Raw genomic sequence first — 12,067 nt, forward strand, 5'->3', positions numbered from 1 at the left:
CTGCCCACCAGAGCGATCAGACCCCCCCTGCACACCATCCCCATAGGGGGGAAAAAAGGGGGGCGATCTGATCGCTCTGCATGAAACCTGATCTGTGCTGGGGGCTGCAGAGCCCACCCAGCACAGATCACAAAAAATAACGCTGGTCCTTAAGGGGGGGTAAAGGGTGGGTCCTCAAGTGGTTAACAAGCAATTAAAGTGAGCTACATACAGATACTACTAATGCTTATTGGGGTGAAACAATAGTAATCAGCAAGGTTTACAACTAGTTAGTTACCTGCAAGGTTTCAGCCAGTATTGTGTGCAGGTAGTGCGGTGGCTTGGGTTCAGGTGGATTTTTACCTGAACGGCATATTTTCCTGTATTGCCAAATCTCACAGCTTTTTCTGTGTCCATGTGCAATAAGTTCTGCATTTCCACTATTTAGAGCAAATTTTAAGTAAAAATAAACTTATGAGATAATGAATTTTATGCATAGTACAGATAAAAAAAAATAAAACATTAGTAGCAAAGAAAAAAGTCTCCTGTTTTCCAGTACAGGAAGAGTTAAAACACTTGAGTTGTTATCTATGCAAAACAGGTTCTCTGAGCTTGAACACAGTCCCGTTTTTTAAATGGCTTAGGGCTTGTACATATGCTCGATTAAAGTTAGCTGAGGTGGCTGATATCGACCACCTCAGTTGACAATCAAGCGTGTGTATGGCAGCCCCCGACCCCCAAGCGAACAGACCGTCAGATTGATTCACCTGACAGGTGCCAACTTCTTTGCAGACACCACTCCCCCATCTGCCACTTGATGTCATGCTTGTACCACGCTGTCATTTTCCCTCCCCCCCCCCCCTACCTCAGCAACAGTACACATTGTCAGCTACATAGCTGACAGGGGTCTGTACAGGCTGCCCCAGCGATGTCACCCAAAGGGATAGTCTTCCGATACCTGACAGGCGACACAAATCACATCAAGTGTGTTCGCATCTTACAACAGCCAAGAATGCATGAAAGTTCAAAGGGTTATTAGTTCTGCTCTGTTTTACAGCTTAAAATACAGAGTGTGGTTTCTAAACTGCAAATTTGACAGAATAATGCAAATTTTATAAATGAATCGATATAACTGAAAATAAAAATATGAGACTTTTCTTAGCTACCAATGTTCTATTAATTACAATTCATTATCTCATAAGTTTATTATCACTTCAGTGTCACTTTAACTGACATCACATATCCAAATGTGCACATATTTAATTGGGGGATGTGAAAAATCTTACCTATGGATGCAGAAAAGAAAAGGCGCAAGATTTGACAGTACAGAATTCTATACAGGAAAATCCACCAACACCTTAACAGAAACACTGTCTGCAAGCAGCCCACTGGCATGATGCTGTTAGCTTATCAGGTGAATCCTCTCCTGTCTGTAAGCAATTTCAGTTTCTCTGTAGACCCAGAGCTCCACAAAATCCCCGATTTGTAAAGGTGTCCATATATTACTCTATTTGTGGCATCGATATCCCACAGATTTGGCAGCAATTGATACCACAATGTGGCCGTCCAAACATCTTGCAAATTTGATGACTGAAGCCCAATGAAAATACCAAATGCTTGCTAAACGGACATATTCATACAAAATTGCCTTTAAAACGATTTGGAGAAAAATTGTATATTCATCATCATCGTATAAAGTAAACAGATAATAGGGAAGGCAAAGACAAGGAGAAATGTTTGTGGCTCTTTTTGTACTTTTTTGCAGAATTTTTTTGTTCTCAATTTTATTAAAAAAAAAAAAAAAATAAACAAAACCAAAACCTAAAAAACATTTGTTCTAAGTTTAAAAAAAATATGGATGCACAACTTTTCTCTTTATGTATACATTTCGTAAATTCCCACACACAGCAGGATAACAAGTCACTTGGTTGTCTTAGTATAGGCACAAGGAAATTCAACTTTTCATCCCCAGAGAGCTGAAGGATTGGTCAGCATCTGGTCATCATCCTACAATTTCCACCAAGTTTAAATAAGTTCATGTCTTTCTCTTTTTGTTAAGGCAAGTTGCTCATGAAGTCTTTTCTTGTTCCTTAAGCAGCAATCCAAAAGATGAGATGTCAAGCTGATTTTTTCATCTTTAAACTTTCTTTCATTCCTCAATGGAAAATCCAGACATACATGTATTTCTCAGGGAATTGTAATCAAGGCCACAAAGACATCCTTGTTTTAAAATTTGTCCAAACAATAAAAAATGTAAAACACATCTTCAGTCTATAATTATATATAAAAAAGCAGAAAAACAAAGATTTCCACCAAGCACAATGAAACTGTTGAGAGAAGACATTAAAGCACAATTACATAAAGACACGTGCAAAGCATAAAAATACAGATTAAATGCAACTCCAGACAAAATTTTCTTTTTAATCTTATAGTGAGAGATGGCCTCTACAGGACTTTAATCTGTGTTTTGGTAGAGCTCTCAGTTTTAACAATGTTACAAAACAAAAGTGAGATGAATACCTCCAATAAGTAAGGGACCATACAGAAAGGCCCAGTGCACACAAAAAAACTCAGATCCTCAAAACGCTAGAGGTTTTTGAAGCAGATTTCAGAGCGACTATAGGCATGTTTAGAGACGTTTTCTAAACATGCCTACCGTTTTTTTGGAGCGTTTTTGTGTAGCAGATTTCAAATATTGTTACAGTAAAGCTGTTACTGAACAGCTTCTGTAACAGAAACGCCTGGAAACCCACTCTGATCTAACGTTTTTCAGAGCTGTTTTCCTCTTTCCTATACTTTAACATTGAGGCAGAAACGCCCCAGAAATCTAAAAAATGCTGCAGCCTCCGAGTTTCCATTTGTGGAAAAAACGAACCGCTCTGGTGTGCACCAGCCCATTCACTTTCATTAGCCAAGCAGTTTCCCCCCTGCAAGTGTTTTACAAAAACGCTTCAGAACCGCTCTGGTGTGCACCAGCCCAAATAAAACATTACTTTTAATAGAAGGAAACAAATTAGAACACATATGCAATTAATTTTTTCTCCTGTGTTTTCTCCTAGGTTATATTTTCAGACTTGTCAATAAAATGACCACCAAAGTACTCAAAATACTGCATTTTTCAGACCATAAGATGCACCCCCCAACCCCACCCCCCAAAAACAGGGGGAAAATGTTGGTGCGTCTAATGGTCCAAATGTGGTCCCCCCAAAAATGAATCCCTGGCAGTCTAGTGGTCCTCTCCTCCTTCCCCCCCCCCCCCCCCCACGTGCACAGCGGCTGCAGCCTGATGTAGTGTCAATCACCCTGCTCCATCTCGGGTGCAGTGACAGCAGCAATGTCACTGATGATCCTCCGAGCCCTCCCTCACCTGCACGGCGGCTGCAGCTTTTTGTCACTCACCCTGCTCCTTCGCTGTGACAGCGGATGCAGTGACAGCGGCAATGTCCCCAGTGATCCTCCGATCCATCCTTCCTGTGCCCATCGGCTGAAGCCTGATAAAATCAGTCTGGCAAGTTCTGGGGGCTGTGGCTCTTCTCTCTATACTTCGGGAGGCATGGTTCCATACTGTAGCTTTAATGGTCCCTCGCATGATGACCTCATCAAGCAAGGCCCCTTTGCTACAGTATAGTACAATGCCTGCCGAAGTATGGAGAGAAGAGCCGCGGCTCCCGGGACACGCAAGACTAAGTGATGTTAACAGGCTGCAGCCGCTCACCTTTGGAAGGATGGAGGAACCGGGTAAATTGCCACTGTCACTGCACCCGCAGGAGGGAGAGAGGGATGCAGGTACCAGGCATCGCCTGGAGACACTGCAGCTGTCACCGCCCCCGAAATGGAGCGTGCTGGGTGACTTGAACATGCTACCGCCGCTATGCACCAGGGGGAGGGAGGTATTGGGCATCACCTGGGGACATTTTAGCTGTCACCACTCCCAGTATAGAGCATGCTGGGTGACAGTAGTTCCCTTTAGTTTGGCTTTCATTTTTAGTTTCCCTGCTGTTGTAGTGTAGTGTATTGTAACGTAGCTGGAGGGAAGAGGGAGCAGCAGAGATTAGTGTTGTGTAGTGTAGTGTAGTGTAGGGAAGTGTGACGTAGATGGGGGGAGGGATGTGCAGCAGAGATTAGGGTAGTGTAGTATTTAGTGAAGTGTAATGTAGTTGGGGTGTGGGCAGCAGAGGTTAGTGTAGTGCTGTTGGGGGAGTAGGACTACAAGATACCCCGATCCATAGATGCATTAAGTTTAGTAAATATGTTTTTTCCCTGATGTTTGGCCTCTAAACCTAGGTGCGTCTTCTAGTCCGGAACGTCTTACAGTACGAAAAATACGGCAATTCCGATAGTTCTTTACACCTACTTTTGGTACTTTTTACATAGCAAAGTACGGATACGTTTTTCTAAACTGAAGTTGAAACATGATTTCCTAGGAGAAAAAGCTCAGGTGAAAAAGTGAATTGCATGTGGCCCATGATGTTTTACTGCTATCAGTGTCCCCACATGTCCCTACTGAGAGGATTCTTTTAATGTCACATCCCAATCACAGAGAACAGGAGGTGAAGGGAACGGTTCACAGACTGCAATAAACAAAAATGTTATAGTTGTTACAATCCTTTCCTACCCTATCTAAAACTAAGATATAATGTTTTGGCTGGATTTACACTTTTAAAGTACCCCTAGTAAGAGGCAAAGCTACCTAAGGCAAGCACAGAGGTATGTTCATGCTGGATCCACATATCTCTGTTGTGTTGTCCCTTCCTCTTCTCATCCCCCCATCCCCGTAATCACTATTTAAAAATGTGACATTTGACTAAAGTCATGTTTTCAGATAGGCAAGCTTGCTGCGATGTAACCTCCTATGACCCTCCCATTTCTTCTTTTTCTCCACCTAATCCCTATCCTTGAAGCGGATCCGAGATGAAACACTAACTATAACAAGTAACTTGTCTATATATCTTATCTGAAGTTTAGATAGTTTACACAGCAAATCTTGCTGCAAACAGCTTCAACAGCTGAGTGATGGAGCGGAGCTCCATGATCATCCTGCCAAGATCGCGGCTTGCAGGTTAAGAGTTAAACATCTTTTTTAAAATAAACAGTTTGTTTACCTGGGATCTAGTGCAGCGATGTACAGGGGACACTTAGCTGTCCCTCCAAGCAGCTCACAGTAAAATCCCTCTCATAGGCTGATGTCTATGAGAGAAGAGGAAGTGGAAGGATTGCTGTCCAGGGACAATATGGGGGGGAGGGGGGGGGGAGTGGGATTATTTTTTTAAAACACTTTTTTATTAAAATATAAGAAATCCACCGATCGCAGCAGCGATCAGAGACCACCCAAGGAAAGGCCCATTAGGGACAAGAAAAGGAGAAAAGATTCATTGGGATGGTAAGTTGTATGGCTGTGCACTATACTTTTAAAGCTGTGCAGTGCTGAATTGGTAAAAATGGCCTGGTCACTAGGGGGGTGTAAGCCTGTAGTCCTTAAGTGGTTAAAGAAAAACAGAGAAAAACGTGGATATGTTCAATACATATTTTACCTGCTGTATGTACCAGTTTACTGTTTGAAGACCTGTCTTATAGCTTTCATTATAGTAAGTTTAGAATTAATAAGGGATAATGTAAGTATAAAAAACTAGAATAAGCATGGTAGTTCATTAAAAGCTTTAAAGCAGATCCGAGATGAAAAACTAAACTATAACAAATATCTCGGATCCACTTTAAGAAATGTTTTGAAAATAATTTATACGCAATAAGGAAGTAAAGTAAATATTTATGTGCCGGGAACCTGAAATTATGCAACCCATATTAGAGGGTCTTGGTAAACACTTTCTTCATAAAGGGCTACATGGTGTAATGTGGCGAAACACACACTAAGCAGTAAGGGAGTGGTTTTTTTACAACCCTCCATTAGGTTACACAGTTGGAGATGCTGTGACACAAATGCTAATTTAATAACCCATCAGCAATCTCATCTATTGCATTTACCCTGAAGTGAAAGCTTGCTTTGTATGTTGCTTTGATAATCCTGCAATAAATGAGATAACCCTGGAATGGCCGAACTTTGGTAAATATTACTAGCGCTTTCCAATGCAGGATCTGTCTGTTTTCAGGGCACTTGACTAATCAAACATGCATGCTCCAACAGTCAGGTATAATCACTGCTATAGAATAGGAGGAGGAATAGTAAAGCAGTCTCACATGATACAACTTGTCTTTGGATAAAATGTAAATTGGCTGAAGAAATCCAAACCTGTTGATTATCACGCAGAGTTGGGCCAGAAGTTTGAGAGATGACCATATAGAAGGATTTTTGCCTTAATTTGTATAAAACTCTACTCAGTATAACACATTAGCCTAGTACTTGTATTTGCTGCCTGGGGTTCCACTTTAAAGCCTTATTCAGGTATATATCAACAATATTATTTCACTGCAAAATAAGGGTTGCTTTGTCAAGTAATTGTAAATACAGTAGCAAGAAAAAGTATGTGAGCCCTTTGGAATGATATGGATCTCTGCACATACTGATCATAAAATGTGATCTGATCTTCATCTAAGTCGCAACAATAGACAATCACAGTCTGCTTAAACTAATACCACACAAATAATTAAATGTTTCCGTGTTTTTATTAAACACACCATGTAAACATTCACAGTGCAGGTGCAAAAAGTATGTAAACCCCTAAACTAATGACACCCCAAGAGCTAATTGGAGTGAGGCATCAGCCAGCTGGAGCCCAATCGATGAGACTGGAGGTGTTGGTTACAGCTGCCCTGCCCTATAAAAAACACACACCAGTTTTGGGTTTGCTTTTCCCAAGAAGCATTGCCTGATGTGAATGATGCCTCACACAAAATAGCTCTCAGAAGACCTACGACTAAGAATTATTGACTTGCATAAAGCTGGAAAGGGTTATAAAAGTATCTCCAAAAGCCCTGCAGTTCAGCAGTCCACAGTGAGACAAACTGTCTAAAGATAGAGAAAGTTCAGCACTGCTGCTACTCTCCCTAGGAGTGGCTGTCCTGTAAAGATGACTGCAAGAGCACAACGCAGGATGCTCAATGAGGTGAAGAACAATCCTAGCGTGTCAGCTAAAGACTTACACAAGTCTCTGGCATATGATAACATCCATGAATCTACGATACGCAAAACACTAAACAAGAATGGAGTTCATATGAGGATACCACAGAGAAAGCCACTGCTGTCCAAAAAAAACATTACTGCACATTTAAAGTTTGCAAAAGAGCACCTGGATGTTCTACAGCAGTACTGGCAAAATATTCTGTGGACAGATGAAATCAAAGTTGAGTTGTTTGGAAAAAACACACAACACTAAGTGTCGAGAAAAAGAGGCACAGTACACCAACAGAAAAACCTCATTCCAACTGTGAAGTATGGTGGTGGGGGAATCATAGTTTGGGGCTGCTTTGCTGCGTCAGGGCCTGGATGGATTGCTATCAAAGGAAAAATGAATTCCAAAGTTTAAGACATTTTGCAAGAGAACTTAAGGCCATCTGTCCACCAGCTGAAGCTCAGCAGAAGATGGGTGTTGCAACAGGACAACAACCCAAAGCATATAAGTAAATCAACAACAGAATGGCTTAAACAGAAGAAAATGCGCCTTCTAGAGTGGCCCAGTCAGAGTCCTGACCTCAACCTGATTCAGATGCTGTGGCATGAGCTCAAGAAAGCGATTTACATCAGACATCCCAAGAATATGTCTGAACTCAAAAGTTCTGTAAAGAGGAATGGTCAAGAATTAATCCTGACCGTTGTGCACATCTGATCTGCAACTACAGGAAACATTTGGTTGAAGTTATTGCTGCCAAAGGAGGTTCAACCTGTTATTAAATCCAAGGGTTCACATACTTTTTGCACCTGCACTGTGAATGTTTACATGGTGTGTTCAATAAAAATATGTAAACATTTAATTTGTTGTGTGGTATTAGTTAAAGCAGACTGTGATTGTCTATTGTTGTGACTTAGATGAAGATCAGATCACATTGTATGACCAATTTATACAGAAATCCATATAATTCCAAAGGGTTCACATACTTTTTCTTGCTACTGTGTATTCTTTTCTGGAACACTTTCATTAGCTATATAAAATAAGCATATAAAAAACCCTAAAGTAAAATAGAATTTTAAAAAAATGGCACTAGGCACTTGGTCAATATTAATTTACAAAGCATTGAAGCATTATTAATGTTAATTATTAACAGCATAGTGCAAATGCAAAATTACTTACTTCACATATGTCCCACTGTATTATGAGAGTCCCCAAGACCTGGATGTCCCCCAGAAAGACCCATTTGGGGGTCCACACCTGATACTTTTTCCTCTTCACGTCGTTTCAGACAGGCTGCCTTGGGATTTAGGTTTCGTTCTATGAAACAAGACAGTTGATTATTAACAATGTGTCCTTATTAATGACAAGCATATATTATCAAATGTTTCTCACTACAGGGACTACAAAAACCTTCCTTGTAAACAAAATTTAAATGTTGTGTCAACTTTGTATTTCATCCAATGCAATGGAAGCTAAAGTACACTTTTTGTATTTATCTGGTACATGCAGGAGCATTAGAGAGTAATAAATCACCTCTTACAAAAATACCACAACAAACAGATGTTTTCTAAAAGATTCATATACCAGTTAAAATCTATGTCAAAACCCTGCCACCATCAAAAAACAGCACACACTTTTTAAAGTATTCGGTAGCTTTCACATCAAACAAAACAAACAACAAAAATAGAAACATTACAGACAATAATAAAGTATACAATGAAGGAATACAAAGTGAAAGAACAATTTTTATTTTGGTAATCATGGGGGATTTTAAAAAATGTGGATGTATCTTCCATATTGTGTTTTACAAACCTATCTTTATATACGGGGTGAGGGTCCTATTTTCTATGTGAGAGTCCTTAAAGCATACCTGACAAGATAAATATGGCTGCATATAGTACTTAGTCTACTTAGAACATGCCTGTTTCCACTTATATCGGCTAATAGATGTCTCTCCAGATTTGATCCAAGAAAGATCTGTCTATTGGTTGGTCATCCGCCAAAATCGCTAGATGTATTGATACCTTGTAGCCATGCAACCTACACTCGTGTGTACCAAACTGTTACCTCAGGGACTGGATCCCGATCCACAAAGGTGAGGGCTCGTTCACAACAAAAAACACAAAACGCAATCGCAAATGTTTTTTGCATTTCACGCTTTGCAATTTTCACTATGTTGGCTTCAATCGAAACACAGGAAAATGCAGCAGAACTACGATTGCCTTTTAAAAAAATTAGGAATACATTTAACATGTATGCATCCCCATGTTTCCAAATGTAATTTTACTGTACTTACATTTGGAAAATTGCATGCCTTTTCAAAAACAAAACGTAACAGCAGGTGTGAAAGGCCTGTGACCGTTTTTGTGTTCACAACTCAAAAGTGTATGTATTGATAACAGGGAGAGTAAATGTGAAAATAAAGAAGCATTAATCTTGTGTGGTGTTCTGGAATGAAGAAAATAAATATCTTAAATTTGAGAAATGATCATAGGAAAGTAGGAGAAGAAAAATTATGTGAGGTATCTAGCCAGCGCTCACTGTGGACATATGCATGTGGAAAATGGCGAAGACTTGTCTCTTTGATGCATACGATTAGGCCTTTTTAAAAAATAATGTATTTTTTTCCCTCATCTTGTCTACCAGTACCTCCAACAGGCCATCATTTTGAGATTCCCTTAATTTTGCACTGGTGATAAAGTATGACTCCTAGAAATAGTAATTGCTACAGCTATTGACATCTAGGGAAAGCTTTAAAACATAACCTGATGGGAAAAGTAGAGGATATTGATGAGTGAGCAATGTAAGTTCAGAGCAAATTTGCGACAAAATCATGAATCAATCAGAAGTTTGTTGAAAATCTTGTGAACTTGCCAGTAAGATTTTGCTCATCTCTACAAGAGGACTGGAGATGGGAAACATATGTGGTCATTACCTAAACAGAATGCAGCGAGAAGCAACACTTTTTAGGAGTTTTCTCTTAAGAGATCATTTTTCAACTTCTTTTTAAAATCAAGAGAAGGTGAATTCCGTTCTACCTCTGCTGCCAGGACAGTGCAGGAATCAGGCAACTCAGACCCATGTATAACAGCAAATGAAGTACAATGTCCGTAGCAAAAAGATAGTCCAACTTTATTGAGTCAGGTTAAAATCCACACAGCCAGGTAACTGACTGGCTGTGTGGATTTTAACCTGACTAAATAAAGTTGGACTATCTTTTTGCTACGGACAATGGCCTCAATTCACTAAGCTTATCTCCTGTCTTTAATAACTCTTCTAGAGTTGTTACCATGGTGATAAGGCATGTAGTATTCAGGAAACATTTTACCTCAGGCAAACCTAAAGTTAACTCTTCTGTCTTTAAGTTAACTCTTCAATCCTTAAAATAACTCCAGAGTTAAAGACAGGCTGTTTATTAACTGCATGTGAAAATAACTACAGAGGAGGTAAATTAACTACAGAGGAGGTAAAATAACTACAGAGAAGGTAACTTAACTACAGAGGAGGTAACTTAAGGAATGAAGAGATAACATAACTCTCTCTTATGTGGGGGTAAGTTTTCTCTTGCCTTATTATCTCCAGCATGATCTTAGTGAATTGAGGCCATTGTGCGGAATTTCTCTTTTTAAAATCACTTTGCTATTGAAAAAGTACCAAAAAATTGATGGAAAAAATTGATGTTTCTAATGCTATTTGGAGGGCTTGGATATCCTACAGGAGGATTTAATTTTTCTTTATAATTGTTTAACTTGTTCTGACTTTTTACCGGATTACCTTTTTCTCATGCCTTTGTGTACTTTTTGCTATTTTGGAAATTGGCTTGACTGTATCTTTAACCGCTTCCGGGCATTGGTAATTAAAATCTACACCCTGTTTGGGACCGGTTATCCCTGCCAGGGCATAGATTTAAATTATTGCTCCGCACGTTCCCACTGCTACTGCCGATCGTGCCAATTGGCTCACAGTGATCACAGGGTCAGGAGCCAATTAAATTGTCTCCCTATCGGGCTCAACTATTTCCACTGGAGCCAAAGCAAAGAGCTGCATGCGCAGACAAGTGATGACAAGGAGATCTTCAGGGGGTCCCAGCGCTGGATTCCCTCTACTGAGGAGGAAGGGAGATCCAGAGGCTTCCCCCTCCCGAGGCACTTTTTTTTCTTACAGGTTAACTTTAATATTGGAAAAAGATTAACAAATGGACACTAAAGGTGGTCATACACTGGTCAATTTTTTGCATCGATATCTGGTCGAAATTGATCCTGCAAACTATTCCTGATTGGTAATTTTTTGCCTGAAATCAATCAATTCAGACATTTGCAGCAGGTCTGGAATGCATTGCTAGAAGCATTAGGTTTTGCAATGTAGGTAGCAAAGCTTACATTTTACCTTTCCACCGGTACTTCGTGCAGTGTCGCCCCTTTGGGTGCACCTCCTATCTCTTCTCTCCTGGGGCTACTGTGTCACATCACAAATGATAGAGGCCAAACTCTAGATGCCTCTAGTGGTTATATAAGGTACATGTCATGGTGCCCCTAGTGCTTGGCCTCTAGTGTAATCATGGGACACACCGCTCCCCAGGAGAGAAGAGACAGGAGGAGGCCCCGGCATAGTGTATTTGCTGCGTACACCACAAGGCCCAGGGGAAGGTGTGGTATATAGATTGGGAGACGCAGCAGACAGTGAACACAGATTTTCAATAGATTTTGTGCTGGAATCTATTGAAAATCTATGTACAGTGTGTGGAGGGATTCGATCAGATAGATCCCTCTCTGATTACATAATGATCTGAGAAGGATGTATGTATGGGCAGATTGACCAAGAGAAATCTCTCTCTAATCGAATCGAGATCTGATATCTGCTCATACACTGTAGGCCAATTCCCAATTGATTTAGGAATTAAATCCCTTGGTATTTAGGCCTTGTGATGCCGTATCCACCGCCTCACAGACCCCGTGTTTTCCGTATGTATGTGGACGGAGTACAGAGCCAGTACAGATAAAGTATACTGCAGAGGGTCTGTCGCTCGT

General features: G+C 40.3%; 1 protein-coding gene across 2 annotated transcripts in view; it reads right to left on the reverse strand.

Annotated features, from left to right (window-relative positions):
- Positions 1–838: 838 nt before the first annotated feature.
- The window catches only part of TCF3 (transcription factor 3), a 247,204-nt gene continuing 235,975 nt past the window's right edge, over positions 839–12,067 (reverse strand). The window contains exons 19-20 of one of the 2 annotated variants that reach the window (XM_068233869.1): positions 8,220–8,357; positions 839–2,306 (exon numbers count right to left, since the gene is read on the reverse strand). In XM_068233869.1, coding sequence (XP_068089970.1) covers positions 8,221–8,357 — 137 coding nt within the window. In that variant the 3' untranslated portion in view covers positions 839–2,306; position 8,220. The remainder of the gene's footprint in view (positions 2,307–8,219; positions 8,358–12,067) is intronic. The other variant, XM_068233867.1, reaches the window with a different exon arrangement.

Source organism: Hyperolius riggenbachi, chromosome 1, assembly GCF_040937935.1.
Source record: "Hyperolius riggenbachi isolate aHypRig1 chromosome 1, aHypRig1.pri, whole genome shotgun sequence".
Classification (NCBI taxonomy): domain Eukaryota; kingdom Metazoa; phylum Chordata; class Amphibia; order Anura; family Hyperoliidae; genus Hyperolius; species Hyperolius riggenbachi.